This window comes from Ochlerotatus camptorhynchus, unplaced genomic scaffold (assembly GCF_037179485.1).
Source record: "Ochlerotatus camptorhynchus isolate MF236.1 unplaced genomic scaffold, CSIRO-AGI_Acam_v1.1 ptg000280l, whole genome shotgun sequence".
Classification (NCBI taxonomy): domain Eukaryota; kingdom Metazoa; phylum Arthropoda; class Insecta; order Diptera; family Culicidae; genus Ochlerotatus; species Ochlerotatus camptorhynchus.
This window is the reverse complement of record NW_027040769.1, coordinates 533323-552542: the sequence shown is the minus strand read 5'-3', so window position 1 is coordinate 552542 and position 19220 is coordinate 533323. Positions and strand designations below refer to the sequence as shown.

At 39.4% G+C, this 19220-nt stretch overlaps 1 protein-coding gene across 1 annotated transcript in view; it reads left to right on the top strand.

Moving 5' to 3' along the window:
* LOC135706457 (uncharacterized) overlaps positions 1-6324 on the top strand; it is a 33230-nt gene extending 26906 nt beyond the window's left edge. Inside the window, exons 4-5 of the mRNA XM_065228070.1 lie at positions 280-791; positions 6199-6324. Coding sequence (XP_065084142.1) covers positions 280-791; positions 6199-6324 — 638 coding nt within the window. The remainder of the gene's footprint in view (positions 1-279; positions 792-6198) is intronic.
* The last annotated feature ends 12896 nt before the right edge of the window (positions 6325-19220 follow it).

Below are 19220 nucleotides of genomic sequence, written 5' to 3'. Positions count from 1 at the left end.
CTCTACCACGGTTGGAGCTGTGTGGCGCACTCCTGGCAGCCCAACTCTGGGAAAAGGTAGCAGAATCGCTGAAGGTAGAAGGTAGCGCTCATTTCTGGACAGATTCAACTTGCGTACTCCACTGGATCAGGTCACCAGCAGGAACATGGACAACTTTCGTTGCCAATAGAGTTGCGAAAATTCAAGGACTGACTGAGCGGAGACAATGGAGGCATGTTCCGGGAACTACGAACCCTGCTGATCTAATATCCCGTGGAATTTTGCCCAACAACATTCTAGAAAACGATCTGTGGTGGCATGGGCCTACCTGGTTGAAGGATTCGCCGGAAGAATGGCCGAAGGCGGCAGAAAACCCAACTGAGAAGGATTTGGAGAGACGACGCAATGCGATGGTTTGTGTTTCGTCGAAGAAATCTGGGTTCATTTCGGATTATTTATCAAAATTTTCCACATTTACGAAATTGATTCGGATGACCGCATACTGGTTGCGCTTCCTGAACAACTTGCGGTGCCCTGAAACAGAAAAACTATCAGGATGTCTAACAACAAACGAGTTGCATCACGATGAACGGTCGATCATTCTGTCAGTTCAAGCGGAATCGTTCTCGGACGAGATCCGAAAGCTGTCGTCTGGTGTATCAGTGGGTCGTAATTCTCCGTTGCGGTGGTTCAACCCACAAATTGATGAAAACGGCATCCTACGGGTCGGTGGAAGACTGGCTCACTCCGAGGAATCGCAGCAAACAAAGCACCCGATTGTTCTTCCAGCTAGGCACAAGTTCACGGAGCTGGTAATTTGCCACTATCATCAGCAATACCTTCACGCTGGGGTGCAATTACTCTTAGGTACCGTTCGACAACGATACTGGCCACTTGGAGGCAGAAATCTAGCGAGGAAGATCGTCCATCAATGCCAGCGGTGCTTTCGGGCAAAACCTTCGATCATTCAGCAGCAAATGGGGGAGCTACCAGCTGCTCGAGTCAACGTTTCGAGGCCGTTTTCGAAGACCGGCGTCGATTATTTCGGCCCTATATACCTGCGAGCCGGTCGAGGACGAAAACCAACCAAGGCATACGTTGCACTTTTCGTGTGTATGGCCACGAAAGCCGTCCATATGGAGCTGGTGTCGGATATGTCGACGGAACGGTTCATGCAAGCCTTACGAAGATTCTTTGCGCGTCGAGGGCGTTGCACAGACGTTTATTCGGACAACGGTACCAATTTCATAGGAGCGCGAAACCAGATTCAGGAGTTGTTTGCGTTGCTGAAAAATAAAACACACCGTGAGACGGTTTCCAAGGAATGCGCTAATGATGGAATATATTGGCATTTCAACCCTCCAAGTGCACCACACTTCGGCGGGCTGTGGGAGGCAGCGGTGCGGTCAGCAAAGTTTCACCTATTAAGAGTTCTCGGTGGTAATCCAGTGGTACACGAAGACTTCATCACTTTGTTGACTCAGGTGGAAGGATGCCTCAATTCGAGGCCATTGATGGCTCTCTCCGATGATCCTATGGATGTAGAGCCACTAACGCCAGCACACTTCATAGTTGGTGGACCACTTCAAGCCCTACCAGAACCAGATCTCGGTAACATCAAGTTGAATAGACTAACTCAATTCCAGCTTGTGCAGCGACAACTCCAGGATTTTTGGAAACGATGGCGTCATGAATACCTCGCACAACTTCAAGCTCGATCAAAACATTGGAAGCCAGCAGTAGAAATTAAGATCGGCAAACTTGTTGTCATCGTGGATCCTAATCAACCACCTATACAATGGAAGATGGGCCGTATCCAGGAGCTGCACCCAGGTGTGGATGGAGTCACTAGAGTCGTTACAGTGCGAACGTCAACCGGTTCATTGAAGCGACCAGTAGCAAAGTTATGTTTATTACCAATGAGAGACGAGGAAGAATAGGGACAAATTCGATAGATTCCATCCAGTGCATCGAGAGAGGTTGTTTTTTTTTTTTTCTTTATTTTCAGAAGTCTCCCGGACACTTCAGGGTGGGTAAGGATGTCTGAGAGTTACATAATTACCAAATCAACGGATGCAGCCAGCAACAAGCACACTCACCGCATTGCAGGGACTCCACGAGCGATTTAAACGGTTGTGTACTACTGTGGTAACTACGGTTGTGGTAGTGCACCGGTTCACACGGGCTCCCGGAATTCTACCACTACTATGCGGGCAGTCTGATGGTCATCGGTAGGAGAGTGTAGAAAACTGGGAGAATAGTCAGTAGAAATCAGTGATGCCACATTATTTCAGAGCTCAATCTGTATTTTCATCGCACAAAATCTTTTTAATCTGTATCTGGCTGACAAAAATCTGTAAAAAAAATCTGTATTTCTATATTATGGTCTCAGTGCGGATTTACGTAAATCTCCATTGAGCGAATTCATAGTTCAAAAGGAGTTTGTTCAATGTTTAGAATCATGAAAAATTTCTAAAGTATGCTTTCCAAAGAATTTGTCTATTTTAAAAATCTTGAAATCCTACAATCTAAATTTTTTGTAGTGTTTTGTATTTCTTCTACTGTCTGAAAAAAACAAAACATAAAGTACCAGTTGTAAGAAACAAATCTGTTTCCGACTGAAAATTTCCTTAATGAAGTAAGTATCACAATTCCCTAGAATTTGATTCATTTATGTCTTAGATTACGCAATCCTTTATTTTTACATTGGACATAACAGAACTTTTACAGGAAGTTTAGTCGAAATGCATGCAATATTCTTTATTTCTGTAATGACGCTTTTTAAATATAAAAATATCCAGTTGATTCTTCTACTCACAAGCTGTAATCAACCACTTTGTGGGTTTTCTAAAATGGCTTGTTTACCGAGTTGACAAAAATATATTTAATTAACCGTCGTATCTGTCACCATGCGACAGGGTTAATTAAACAAATAGAAAGGGAAACTAATATTCCTTCCAACGAGAAATCAGAACATCTGAACAAATCAGAAGTCCATTCGATAGATCAGAAGTCCATTCGAAAGATTCTAAGTCCATTCGAAACTAAAACAATAGGCTCTTTTCATGCACCATCAATGTAGAGCCGATTTTGAAAGGAAATGTCATCCACAACTTTTAAATTTCCATCGGGTGTGTTCGTATTTTTCGATAATCTACAGAGCTGAACTGATTTCCAGCTGAAATAACCACACATTAAAAATCCGGAAGATCATAACCGCTGAGACAATTTTATAAATCTTAATTTTTCTCATCAAAAATATATGGAAGCACCAGCCGGATCACTGCAAACCCGATACAGAAAACAAAATATTCCACGTGGATGACGATTTTAAGCACCGGCGGGGGATAAATTAATCAGGAAAGGTGAGGCCTTCTTCCAATGCTTCACGGTGAAAATTTCCACTTTTCAGCGCCAGAGGTTGAAACAATCGCTTAGTTTCTTCAGGATCCACCTTTAATAATTTATTTAGTGAAAAATACGATTTGGGTTTGACGCTCAGATTGAATTCAAAAGACTGCCCAAAAGGAAGAAACGATTATTTATAGGCCTTTTTAATAGAAACTGAACGATCGATTCAACCTCTGGTGGTGAATAGGAGAACGTCAAAAAGAGTGTTGTGAGCACAAATTTTTGCCTTGAGACATAGGAAGCGGAACACTTTTTTTACTTTTCCTGATAAATTAATTCATCTGAGATGCTGCAAAACTTAATGTACAGTTGAAAAATTTAATTCTGTCACGTTTTGGAAAAGATCCTGCTGGTGTTCAGGAATATTTTTGTTGAGAAAAATGAAAAATTAGGAAAGTGCCTTAGTGGTTATGATCTTCCGGATTTCTTGTGTGTGAATAGTTAAGGTGCAAATCATTTCAGATTTGTGGAAAATCGTACAATAAGACAATTACCGATGGAAATTGGCAAGATTTTGAATGAAAAATGCTGTTATTTGCGTTGGGGAAAATACTTATTCTGATGTAAACAAACGGTTTGGTTGACGTTTCTTCTCGAACTCGCGTGGCGCACTCTACGTTGGTGGTGCATTAAAAAAGCGTATCGGAATTAATAAATATTTAAAAAAAACAATACAAAATATATTGACTTTATTTGAAAAATCTGTATATTTGTCAAAAATCTGCAATCTGTATATACAGATATCTGTATCAAAATATTGAAAAAAATCTGTATGATTACAGATAAATCTGTATATGTGGCATCACTGGTAGAAATAGATCCGTCGTCGCGATCAGTGACAAGGGGCAAACCCTTGTTATAGTTTTTTTTTTATTGTTTACTGTTAGCCTTAAGAATAAATGTACGAGTGAATAAATAATGTAGTGTCGTTTGTTAAGCTTAAATAAATTCGTGTATTGTGTGAAGAGTGTGTTTGATTGCTGCATGTGAAGAAGGATCTGCCGATGACAAGGATACAGGAAGGATAAGGACAGGAAGGATAAGGATCAAGGAAGCAAAGGACGATTCGTTCAAGAAGGAGGTACGTTTTCTGGTGAAGGTCGTGTGGAGGTCGAAACCAAATCCCCTGGTCCAATTGCAATAATTTTCTCACCAATCGATCAGAAATATGGCTACGCATCGATAACAATGCTTCCGAATGTTGATTTTCAACAAGAAACTATTGAAAAACTGGTAAATGTCCAGCATTGTCCAAAAGCGTCGAATTAACTAACAAATCCACCAATTACCTACATGCAAATGCTGCTTCCCCAGCACAGTCGTCAGAGAGTAGTAAGTAGACGAAACAAGTCGAAGTGACATTCGCCTCCGATCCTCGGGTCGGGCGCGTGCGAATAGGGAGGATGGAATTGCGTAATATTTTGCACACTCATCGCCATATTCAGAACCAAACGCAAATTCTTCAAGATAACCACTATCCGTCGTCTGGCTCGCCGTGGCGGTGTCTGACGTATTTCCGGTCTGATTTACGAGGTGTGCTGAAGGTGTTCCTGAAAAATGAGATCCGTTATGCTGTCACCTACACTAAACACGCCAAGCGTAAGCGGCCATGGATGTCATCTACGTTTTGAAGTGACAGAGACGCACTCTGTTTGGTTTCGGAGGTTAAATCATCACCAACTTTGGCAACAAAACGGCTCTTTTCAGGGCCACCATGCTTATTACAGTAAAGAGTAGGAATAGAATTCATCTGCCTGTCTACCCATTTTCAGAACCACACGCCCCACCAACCACACAAAATGCTATTGTAACCAAACTTGGAATCAGGGAAACAAATGATTTTGATATATTCTCTTCATCTGGATATTTTCGATGGAAGAAGCAACAATCAAGCATCTAATTCAACGAAGATGTCAGGAAACATTTTTGAAGCCAAGTTATTTACGAAGTTTACTATCAATGCAGATAGAACTTATTGAAAAGTGACGCGAGATTTGTTTTCCGTGCTGAGCACCAATGCTGCCGACGCCAGGGAGGCAGCTCTCACGCCTGGACCCTACCAATCGACCCATCAACTCAACCGGGGACCAACGGCTTTACTTCCCGAAAGAAGGCGTGATCAGAGATGTTATGCCTTAGAACATGCCGGTGGCGCCGACTGAGATTGGACCCAGGCCTACTGGGGTGAGAGGTAATCACGCTAACCACTACACCACTGGTGCCAATATCTTTCAAGGTGATATCTCGGTGAATGAGAACGACCCAAATTTGAGTTTAGTCAACTCATAAATTACATAAAGTGCAAGAACTCAGCGATGAGTAAATTTGCCTCAGTTTTTCCAGGGAAAAATTCCCGAATTTCAGAAAAGTAAAGATTGGATTCACTCATTCTATTGGTACTACTCCGAGACTGAATACAATTTTCGTCAATTTCCTAATTTTCTTGCAGATTTTTTAGGTTTTCCACAGGAAACCATGAGACAAATTTACTCATCGCTGAGTTCCTGCACTTTTGGCGATTATGAGTGAACTAAACTCAAATTTGGGTCGTTCTCATTCGCCGTGTACGCAAAAGGAAAAGAGCCAGTGTCGCTACTTGATAGCAAACTACTCATAATGGGAGGAGTCTTTGTAGCTTTTATACCACTTGGTTGCACATCATTCTGCTTTAACCTGAAAAGATATAAAAGAGCACTGCTGTATGGCCTTAGCTCATTTTCGCTTTGGACGGCGTGGTGAGCAGCAATAGCAGCAGTAAGAAGGTGGTGGCTAGTCCACTCCTTCACACCCTCGTTCACACCCAACCAGCAACAATTGACTGGTCGTGGCAAAGGAGGAAAATGTCTGGTAAAGGAGGTGCCAAGCGTCATCGCAAAGTTCTTCAAGATAACCACCATCCGTCGTCTGGCTCGCCGACCGCTCGCTCCGGTCTGATCTACGAAGTATGCTGAAGATGTTCCTGGAAAATGAGGTCCGTGGTGCTGTCACCTACACTAAACACGCCAATCGTAAGTAGCCATGGATGTCCTCTACGGCTCTTTTCAGTGCCCTCAATCTTATTACAGTAAAGAGTTGGAATAGAATTTATCTGTGCCTGTTTTTCCATATTCAGAACCACAAGCCCCCAACGACCACACAAAATGCTCTCCAGAGTTGTAATCTTGTTGCCAAACTTGGAAGCAGGAGTGCAATTGATTGATTGAAAAAAATTACTACAAATTTGGTACGCCTACAATTCAAAAACCGAAAGAGTTGAGATAACAGATAATTGTTCAATTAAAAGAACTAAATGCTCTTCACATTTATTCCATCCACTAGCGGTCCTACGTCAAGCTTCCGTTCGTGCCCCTAGGCACAGACCCTTCTACTTTTTTTAACTGACTGTCGCTTTACTTTCTTTTCTTATTGTTACACAATCACGCTGCCCAGGCATTGCTTGGCTGGTTTCGTCGTCTTCAAAAAAACTGCAGAACAAGTTCCTTTGTATCATCACCAGTGCTGGCAAAATCAGCAATCAAATTATATTTTTTCGCTCTCATACGCTGTCAATATCACGCGTGATATTGGAACAAAATTTCATGCTTGATATTGATTTTACAAGCTCCTTTGATATAGCGAAACTATTCACAACGTGCAAAAATCAAGCGGAGAGTTGACTAGACACAAAAATTATTGCGTTGCACATCGTTTTCGTAGAAAGAGAATGTATAGTATGATATCTCTTTTTACTGTTCACCGATGGCAGACACGAAGTGACTGCTGCCAGCCGTAATGGAAGTTTCGGTTGCGTTCGGGTTTAAAGCAAAAATCATTTAACTCAATCTCACGACAGTTTGTTGAGATTTGCAGCTGGTGAGCTTCGTTAGCTTGATATTCCGAGCTACGATATCACAGCTTGCAAAATCAACCGCAACTGTATGCTTGTTGATTTTTGTCTACGAAAAGGAAGCGTGATCTTGGGCATTGGTGAGATTTGATTTTTTGATATTTTCCCAACACTGATCATCACTCAATCCACTGCCTAACCTCAGAAGCAATAGAGGGGTGTACACCTTTATCGTTTAACAGCTGTTTTGATTGTATTGCCATATATCTGATTGTATTGAATGCGTTCATACTCTTCTGAACTGCCCACTATCTAGGTAATACCGTCAAGAGCTGAAATTTCTCAGTTTTGTTTGTGTCTTCTTTCGAAAACTTATCTGTAAGCTGTTCAATAATTTAAATAAAATCGTCAGTTTTATTATCATCTAAGTTAGCTTCTGCATTAAGTGCAAAGATGTGCTTTCCGATTTTTTGATTAATTTCATGATATTCCTGCACAGCATAATTTACAGAACTCATTTTCTTCAGATCTATAGGTGATGTCAAAATACAAGATATAAATTTGTTACAAATTTAGATATAGGTAAAAGCTTTAAGAATATTCGCCAACATCAGAGTCAATTGTTTTTGTCGATGTCATTGATGGCATAGTTGCTAAGGGGTCATGACTTGGAACATTCATGTTGATATCTTGTTCATCGTTGCTTTTAAGTTCTGTATATCAGGTCACTTTCACAGATTCACAACGAATTAAATTCTAATGTTGATTCCGTGTCAGGCATAAATATGGATGTAGGTAATTAAAAACCATGTCACTTGGATCGCTTAGCAATAGGTAGTATGTTAGCATTTTAGCACCAAGTTAATACCTTTGCATGAAAAAAGGTCGCATTGGGTTATTTTTATATTTGAGAAGACACCAATCAATTGGTGAGCTACCAAGAGCTTTTTATAATGAATTTCCCAATCTTACGGAAAAAATATTGCTGGAACTGGAGAAACAACCAATAATAAAAAAAATCAACGTTCAAATCGCTACATCTCGAAAACATTGCAAAATTTTATGCAAGTGCTTTTTTATTGTAAATTTGGTGTACTTTCAATATATCAACTCGAAAGAATAATTGAACCAATTTCTGGATATTTTTCCAATAACTTGAGTTTTGTTTTCAAAAATCATAACTTTTTTGTCAATAATTTCTCTATATTGCACAAAGGTTCAAAACCCCCTAAAACGTGCGTTTTTTTATTTTTCGGTATGAAAACGACATTTTAGAAGGATGGTGTCTTCAGAAGAGTTGCAGAGTTTTCAAAGGGCTATCGTTTGGTGCTGAGATATTTCTGATCTATTCACCTAGAAGGCCCCCTAAATTTTACAAACATGCTCAAATCATGTTGGTGTCTTCAGCAAAGTTGTAGATTATGTCAAATGAAACACCAACTTAGTAAAACGATTGCGTAACGAGTTAACGAACGTTTTCTTTAAATGGCTCCCCAAAAACAGTTTTTTAAATAACTTTTTTGGACGCGATTTTATCAACAAGGTTTGTTCTAAAAAGTTATTGGCAATCACAAAACATACATTTGACCCGAAGACACTTTACCTCTCTGACCATAACTGTCAAAGTTATAAACAATATTATAGTCAAAATACGCATTTTTCACGTCGACACACCATAAAAACCGGCCAAAACCGGCAAACCAAACAGTTTCCATTCGAAAGATACGCTTTCAAACTACAAAACACCATAGGTTTCATCTTGTTCTGTAATGTTCCAACGGACATATAAGATTTTTACAAATTGTTTAGTTACATTTTATATTTAGTCTATATTTCTTTGAGGAATACTATGTGCTAAAAAATAACATAAGCTTTAAAAGTTATTCAACCGCTATTGATCTCGTTGTGTGTGTCAATCAAATCTGAAATAAGAAAAAAGCAATATAAAATTAATGTTTGCCCGAACGATTACGATTTGAGCTTTGTACATACCTCATCATCGCTACTTTGTTTATCTTCAATTTCATCATCACTTTCTGTGCTACTTATGCTGCTATCTTGATCACTTTCTTCTGTTCCATCTGTACTGGGCTGATCTATGTCCACTAAGAGAGCTTTGGCATCATCAGATAATGATAGCTGTTTCTTATCTGGAAGTGCTCTTAGTGAAGATATCAATGGATCCGATGATTCCAAAAGGCGATTTAGTAGGTCAGTATTTGTTGCTGTCCGTGAATACTTTCGGGTATGGCTCAGCCTGTAGCGCTTGATGTCTTTATTCCGACTTTCTTGTGCTTCTTCCGATAATTGGCCGATAGGCACAAGAAAAGATGAAATGATTTTAGCTCCATGGATGAGCTTTTTATGAACCGTTGTAGACAGGTAAAACCAGGGATAGACGCGTACTAATTCCTTCGCAGTTTCGTGGCAATATTCTTCAAATTTCGAGCTGTATAATAGGTTTAAATTTCATCTGTATAATAGGTTTGCGTTCAAACCAGTTATGTTAGCTGATTTTTTGCCAATTTTGAAAGAAACGTCGCGCGCTATTCCCATCGTTTGAAGTTCCTGACCCATCTGAACGAGGTTTGTCGACGATCAGGCCCATTTCAATACGGAAGCGTTTCTGCACATTCCGTTTCCTTTTCAGTAGCCTGTCCCGGTCAGCTCCTCTGGCTTGCAATTTTTCAATGTCCAATCTATACGATATATGGAGGAAATATTCATAAAATCTTATCCACGCGTGTAAGGTGGATAGCCCAAACTGAAAGTTATCATTATTTGTAGAACGTGAAATGGATTTCTCAATATCGTTCATTTGAGATGAAGTAGCACCACCAATATAATACCTTTGTACTGATTTTGTTGATGTTACCGAATTGCATACTTTGCCATCAACCATAGTCATTAACATTTCATAATGAACCTTAATGCTCCGTTCGTTTTTTGTGATGCATGTGGGTTGTAATTGCGCAATTTGATGATCGATGTAATCTTTTTCCTCCATTGAAATTTCGGTTGTTTCATTCACGAGCTGGATGTGTAACGGACGGCAATACCGAGTTGAAGACGGACGAGGATTCTGAAAAATCAGCTTGTCACCGCTCTTGGCACAAACGGTAACGATTGATGTTACGAACATATTGGAGTCGGTTTTGGTTCCATCTTCGAAATTAAATTTTTGCTTGAACTCGCTGTGCCCCGAACTTCCGTCAAACCCCCATTTAACCGTAAGAGTTATACTCTGTAGCTCGCAGTCAGATAATGCAAGAAATTTGTTGATATTAGCATCAATAATTCTTGACGTCGTATGGTCCAAAAGATCCTGAAGTTTTATTCCAATGGATGTTTTGGTAGCATTGCAGTTGGGATAGCAGTCTTTCTTAGCCGTCAAAACATTTTGATAACTAGGATACAAGTTTGAATGCCTCAATCTAGCTCCGTTTCTTATATTAATATATTGAGCCTTTGTCAAATTTGCATCCAAAATCATGGCCAACGCCTCGTTTTTGGAATATGGCACCAATTTTTCTTGGCGCGCTTCCCGCAGAGAAGAAACCATTTGTTTTGCTCTGGTGGGTGACGTGCACGTAGCTTCTCGAACTAACAAGGCTTCATCTACTCTCTTATGCTCGCGAAGCTTCATCTGAGCAGCATAGCAAAGGTCACTTACAGAATATACACGACGTAATTCAGACGTCTTCAATCTTTTGACACTTTCCGAGCAATCAGTAAATGGTAATGACTTCCGACCGCGTTTTGATTCATTCGATGAGCACGGAAGCTGCATTAAAATATATTTGGGTAATTCAAATGGTCGTTCAAAAAACCTAACGTTTTGTTCGAACAAATGGGTCATCGTTCGGTGTTGTTTAATCCAAAGACGCTTGAATTGTTTGCACAGTACTTCTGTAATTTTTGACACCTCGGAATGAATATCCGGCATAAGATCCGTATCGATACTTAAAATTATGACTTTATGACAGAGCTTTTTGTCTTTAACGTTCCTTTAGCTTCTTTCCAGGAGAGGAACAGATCCCGTCTATCAATACCCTCTGTGTTAACAAATTACATTGCATTTTAGGTATACAGCAAAATGGAAGTATCAATATTATTATTTTTACGTACCTGAAAGGTTGCACATCTTTTCGGACTCCATTTTAGATTTTAAGATAAAGATCGTCTAACACAATAAACTGAACGGTACGAATTGCCAGCACAAACAAACTGAAACTAAGCAGCACGTGGTTGATCAAAAACTGTAATTTATTTTTGTCTAGCTCTCACATAAACTCGGTAAACATTATGTATTATATAAAGATGTGAATGTGTTAGTAGGATGGCAAACTGAAGACCAAAGGTAAAACCGGAATGCTGTATGAGGAAAATACGCTCCTCTTTGAATGAGGATAACTCAATAGAAGAACATTACAGAACAAGATGAAACCTATGGTGTTTTGTAGTTTGAAAGCGTATCTTTTGAATGGAAACTGTTTGGTTTGCCGGTTTTGGCCGGTTTTTATGGTGTGTCGACGTGAAAAATGCGTATTTTGACTATAATATTGTTTATAACTTTGACAGTTATGGTCAGAGAGGTAAAGTGTTTTCGGGCAAATGTGTGTTTTGTGATTGCAAATAACGTTTTAGAACAAACCTTGTTGATAAAATCGCGTCCAAAAAAGTTATTTAAAAAAACTGTTTTTGGGGGGTCATGATGATGATGATGGTCCCACCTCTTACCCCTACAAAGGTTTGAGCTGGACGATTTATCTTTAAGATAATTGAATATGACATTTTAACCAGGTTGGCAAACAAAATCGAACTGGTTTCAGTTACAGATATAAATTCCCTCTAGAGTTTACAGTTGCTTCACAGCGTTATAAATGTGGAAAAGCTCAGGCGTCCAGCTCTTAGTTCGCCTTTTTGTCCACCTAAAATATTCATAAGTATTACAAGCAATCAAGAGTTAATGAACAATCAACAAAGCATCCTATTACACTAGCAACCCTGCAATCTGATACTATCATAATTTTCAGCAATGTCAGGAATGCTCACGAACCCCCAACATTTGTCAGAAAACTTACTACTAACTCAAGGTATCTTCCAAATAAGCTTCAAAATTGCATTTTTTTTATCAAATGTTAAATTCAGTCCTCTATATCCGTAATACGCGCGCGAGACTCAAACCTACTACTAGACTACTTTTTTTTTTACTACTACTATTAAATCAAATATCAAAAATCCATCATCACCATCACCTTCACCATTTAAAGAAAACGTTCGTTAACTCGAAACGCAATCGTTTTACGAAGTTGGTGTCTTGAGCAAAGTTGTTTCATTTGCTGAAGACACCAACATGATTTGAGCAAGTTTGTAAAATTTTAATTTTGCCCTGCCCTTCTAGGTGGATAGATCAGCAATAGCTTAGCACCAAACGATAGCCCTTTGAAAACTCTGCAACTCTTCTGAAGACACCATCCTTCTAAAATGTCGTTTTCATACCGAAAAATTAAAAAACGCACGTTTTGGGGGGTTTTGAACCACTGTGTATTGTCTTAAAGTGCAATAGGTGGCATTCAATGTCCCCTAAAATATACAAAAAAAAAAAAACAAAAATACGAAAAATTCATTTTGAGAAAACGGCTTTAAAGTTTTTATTTTAAATTATAAATTTTTTAGAGTGCAACTTTTTTTTTCCAAATCGTTCCAGATGTTCCCTACAAACGTTGAAAATTTGAAGTAAATTTAGCTGCTCTGAGACTGACATATACGAGCGCCAATTTTGACATAAAATTGAGTCAAAATAGTCGCGAAACGTACTTTCGAACTTTTCCCCTCCCCTTGGCTAGTTTTTGCTCCTTGCTGTTGGTGGGCGGGCTTAATTTCATGCTTTATAGTGGAGTGTTGGAGGCGGTAGGTTTATGGTCGGTGTTGCTGGCTCATGCCGCGATAGAATGGCGTCATGGGCAGGCAATGGGGATTACTAAGCTTCCCCTATCTGATAAACCGCTGCATGAGAGAACCAAAGATCTAGTCTAGCAGTGATAGTATCACACTTGTTACTCCTTTTATTGAGAGCCGCGTCATAGTACGCTTACGTATAGGCACTGACGTTGGGTGTGATACTGGCGGGTTTTGCCGCAAATCACTCATATACGCAGATAGATTTATTTGGGTTTGCAAGGGAATTATACTATTGAAATATTTCAGAAAGCGCCCATCGGTGCTCCTTCTATTTGCGTGACAAGCTTTCATTGTTGTTTTCATTGAGGTATTACTCAGGGAACAATGTTAAACGCCATTTTGGTACATGGTATTGTAACTAATCTTATATGTGCTTCATTTTGATTTGGGATAAGTGTTTGAACTATGGCTCGGGATTTCTACTGTGGTGTGCTTCTATTGTGACATACCCATATGTATTTTTGTGGTGCGACATAGTGGAAACGTGAAAGCGCAATTGGAACATATACTCTATATAATTTAAAAATCAGCTAGGAAACTAACTTCAAAATTAAGCATTTTAGTCACATGAAGGTGTTACCTGGGTCGAACCAAGATATAATAAATAGGTATAGGCTTAAATCAAAAGTACTTGAAAGACGTTTTATTTTAGATTACAAGAACAAGTGCAGGTACTTAATAAAGCATGGGTTATGATTGATTAGGTGAATTAGAGCTTTTAATAATTTATTAAAATAGACTAATGAGATATCATAATCATCAAATGAACTTAAATAAGAAACTTCAGAAAGTCTAATGACATTAAGTAGATTAACAGAAGAATTAGGATGCGGGGGGTCCGCTTAGGGAGGCAATTAACCTTTAAAGTTGTAGAATAAATCTTCTTATTTAGTCTTGAACTTTAAAAAGAATTCGCAGGCAGACCAATAGCATTAAGCAGATTTACAAGGAGAGGAATAGTTTAGGAAATAAGAAAAGGAAAGGAATGTGACAATTAATAGCATTTAAACTTTTGGAGGTATTGTATTCCCCTGAGTTTGTTGTACTCGATTACTATATTATTCTCTCAATACGTGAAATCTCATATATGCGGTTAAAGCATTTGACTTAACTTATTTCTTAGTGTTCAAGTACTTACATTTTTAAACAGCAGTCAATGTTAATCTATGAACGAAACCATACGTAAAATCGATCTTTTCTTATGTGGTATTGATGCATGTTTAACTTTTCGCGGCTGTCGGAATCAACGCGCCTACGTCTACGGAACTTACGCAGAAGTGATTCGCAATGCAGTAGAGCTCACCAAAAGTTTTTTTTTTGAGCTTCTGTAGTATAGAATTTGTTCGGTACGGTCGCGAAATCTTGAAGTGATTGATACGTACGGTAAAATAACTACAGTCAGGAATCCTTATTGCCGGGGTAACGGGGGCGTGAATAAGGAACCGCGAATAAGGATACCCACAGCTTATGGGATTTTCACTAATGGGGGCTGTAGTGGATTATCTCATTTGTTTCAATACATAAAGCTATACTGTCTTCGACAAAGTTGCTGTACTGGGTTAGACCAACAAGCCTGTGCCATTGGATTCAGGTTAAATTGGGAACTACGCCGCTAGAGGCGCTTCACTTTTATGTTACTTGTGACGGGCGCTATAATATATGGATCATATTTCCAACATAGAATATTTCGTGATCCTGACCATATAGAAAGTTACTGTCTTCAGCAAAGTTGTTCAGGTGATCAAGTCCTTTTGGATGGTGGCCATATTAGTTCAGAACTCTCTCACTACGCAGCGCTAGTGTGCATGTGCAATTCCTATATAAACTGTATCTCGAGAGCCTGGCCATACAGAAAGTTGCTGTTTTCAGCAAAGTTGTGCAGGTGAGCAAGTCCTTTCGGATGATGTTCATATTAGTTCAGTACACGCTCACTACGCGGCGCTAGTGTGCAAGTAAATTTCCTGTATAAGCTGTATCTCGAGAACCTGGCCATATGTCATGGTTATGTTCATTGGTCTTGAGAAAAGTTGTTCACGTCACTAAGTCCTTTCGGATGATGGTCATATTATTTCAGAACCATCACACTACGTGGCGCTAGTGTGCACATGAACTTCCTTAATATGTTATGACTCCAAAACTTATCCATATAAGATGTTGCTGTGCAATGTGAGAACAGGAACCGGAAATCGATGTCAGATGCCATTTTGGAATCCAAGATGGCAGCCATCGGTTCAAGGAAAACTGTCAAATACCGTACAATATGGATATTTTTGGAATGGGGATGACGTGTAGAGGCCGGAAATCGTTGCCAGACGTCATTTTGGAATCCAAGATGGCGGCCATCGGGTCAAGAAAAACTGTCAAATACCCTATAATACGGGTATTTTCGGATAGGAGATGACATGTAGAGACCGGAAATCGATGTCAGATGCCATTTTGTAATCCAAGATGGCGGCCATCGGGTCAAGAAAAACTGTCAAATACTCTACAATATGAGTATTTCCGGCAAGGGAACGACGTGTAGAGGCCGAAAATCGATGCCAGATGCCATTTTGAAATTCAAGATTACGGCCATTGGTTCAATAAAAACTGTCAAATACCCTACAATATGAGTATTTCCGGACGTGTAGAGGCCGGAAACCGATACAAGGCTCCATTTTAAAAACCAAGATGGCGGCCATCGGTTTTAAGAAAAACTGTCAAATATCCTACAATGTGGGAATTTCCGAAAAGGGACGACGTGTAAAGGTCAGATATACATTCCAGACGCTATTTTGGGATCCAATATGGCGGCAACATGTTTTCCATAAATAAGGCTTACCAAGCATATTGCGTATAATTTATTGTGTATAGCGTATCATTGAGCAAGATCGCAACATAACGTGGAAAATTCCGCAAAACAATAAAATGCTTTGCTACAGATTTATTCCACATTTTATTTTCTCTTTCGATAACAAAGAACCAACCAGCGCTGTCATGTTTTATGCATTCTAGTCACTCTCGTTCTTCCACACCGTGAGATGGGTCTCGACTTCCCTTAGCAAATCTTGCATTTTTGCACTCCGTTCAACATTGCTGTTCAATGTGTAGAAACTTTCGACCTCGGATAGTTGATTTAGTTTTAACACGATTTCTGCCGCACCAGGTGGTGGATGAAAATATCAACCATATTCACTGTAGAGTGGTCCAGGAATAAATCTGTAGTTTACGATAGAAAAAACAAAACAATTAAAAGCGTTTTATTGTTTTGAGGAAATTTCCACGTTATGTTGCGATCTTGCTCAATGATACGCTATACACAATAAATTATACGCAATATTCTTGGTTAGCCTTATATATGGAAAACATGTTTTTTTAACTAGTTCGTTTATTTGGAAGGCTCAATCACGTTAGCTTTACGGAGCCGATACTTCATTGTTCTTTGTTTGTAACAACATTCACTTAATTCTATGTCTAGTAGGAGTTGGGCCGAATACTCGCGGCTTACTCGAGGTAAGAGAGGTACATTGTCGAAGGATAGGATCAGTGGAGGAGCTTGGGGGAAGGTTTCGTTGTCTTATCAGAGCGTTGTCACCAGTATGAACGGTAGTGCGGTTCTAGTTTCGTCTGGAGTTCGATCGGCTATGGTGACAATGGAAAACATGTTGCCGCCATATTGGATTCCAAAATAGCGTCTGGAATCTATATCTGGCCTCTACACTTCGTCCATTTTCGGAAATTCCCACATTGTAGTGTATTTGACAGTTTTTCTTAAACTGATGGCCGCCATCTTGGATTTCAAAATGGCATCTGGCATCGATTTCCGGCCTCTACACGTCGTTTCCTTTCCGGAAATACTCATATTGTAGAGTATTTGACAGTTTTTCTTGACCCGATGGCCACCATCTTGGATCCCAAAATGTCGTCTGGCATCTATTTCCGGCCTCTACACGTCGTCTCCTTCCAAAAATATCCATATTGTAGGGTATTTGACAGTTTTTCTTGAACCTATCGTCGCCATCTTGGATTACAAAATGGCATCTGACATCGATTTCCGGTCTCTACACGTCATCTCCTATCCGAAAATACCCATGTTGTTGGGTATTTGACAGTTTTTCTTGAAACGATGGCAACCATCTTGGATTCCAAAATGGCGTCTGACATCGATTTTCGGCCTCTACACGTCGTTCCCTATCTGGAAATACCCATATGGTAGGGTATTTGACAGTTTTTCTTGACACGATGGTCGCCATCTTGGATTCCAAAATGGCGTCTGGCATCGATTTCTGGCATCTACACGTCGTTCCCTCTCTGGAAATACCCGTATTATAGGGTATTTGACAGTTTTTCTTGACCCGATGGCCACCATCTTGGATTCCAAAATGACGTCTGGCATCGATTTCCGGCCTCTACACGTCGTCCCCTTTCCAAAAATATCTATATTGTAGGGTATTTGACAGTTTTTCTTGAACCGATGGCCGCCATCTTGGATTCCAAAATGGCATCTGACATCAATTTCCGGCCTCTACACGTCATCTCTTTTCCGGTTCCTGTTCTAACATTGCACAGCAACATCTTATATGGAAAAGTTTGGAGACATTACATATTAAGGAAGTTCATGTGTACACTAGCGCCGCGTAGTGTGAGAGTTCTGAAATAATATGACGATCATCCGAAAGGACTTAGTCACCTGAACAACTTTGCTGAAAACAGCAACTTTCTATATGGCCAGGCTCTCGAGATACAGTTTATATAGGAATTGCACATGCACACTAGCGCCGCGTAGTGAGCGTGTTTTGAACTAATATGGCCACCATCCAAAAGGACTTGATCACCTGCACAACTTTGCTGAAAACAGCAACTTTCTATATGGCCAGGCTCTCGAGATACAGTTTATATAGGAATTGCACATGCACACTAGCGCTGCGTAGTGAGAGAGTTCTGAACTAATATGGCCACCATCCGAAAGGACTTGATCACCTGAACAACTTTGCTGAAGACAGTAACTTTCTATATGGTCAGGATCACGAAATATTCTATGTTGGAAATATGATCCATATATTATAGCGCCCGTCACAAGTAACATAAAAGTGAAGCGCCTCTAGCGGCGTAGTTCCCAATTTAACCTAAATCCAATGGCACAGGCTTGTTGGTCTAACCCAGTACAGCAACTTTGTCGAAGACAGTATAGCTTTATGTATTGAAACAAATGAGATAATCCACTACAGCCCCCATTAGTGAAAATCCCATAAGCTGTGGGTATCCTTATTCGCGGATAGCCCGGCAATAAGGATCCGGCAATAAGTGATACGCAATTCGGTAGAGCTTGTCAAACGCTTTTGAGCTTATAGAATTTGTTCGGTGCGGTCGCGAAATCTTGAAATGATTGATACGTTCTTTAAATTAACTAATTTGATACAAAGCTCAACTGTAAAATAAGTAGATTATTTAGGGAGGAAACCAAAATTAATCAACTTGCCAACATAGGCTATCACATTTATTTTGGTGGCACTCTTTAAGTGATAATAAGTTGTTTTTTTTTCTCTACGGTTGTTTCGCGTGGCGTTCACAACTTGCGCGATTTTCGTATCTTACGTTATTTAGATGTTTAGCTATAAACGGTTTCACTGACTCCGTTGTTATCATTAAAAATTCACTATATATTTATTAACGATGCAAGGTTAGTTCAAAACTTTAAATATTATTCGCATTGAAACAATAAAAAATAGTGCTTTTAATTCCTGATCATATTTCAGTTATCAGCATGATTTGAAATTTATGGAATAAATTTGTTTGGCTTACAGAATTTGTTATCAAGATATTATCAATGATAACAAAATAAGTTATTTTTGTGATATCCAATGAGCAATTTTTTGTTATAATTTTTGTGATGTTGGCTGTTAATTCAACCATAATGATAACATATTCAGTTATCAAAAAGTGATAACCGGGTAATAGAACTTGTTATCAATTTGATATTTTACTTTGCTCGGGCTTCTGCTGTATTGTCAAAGATAGAAGCAAAATTTATTCAAATGGGTCAAGTCTTGAAAATTAAGCT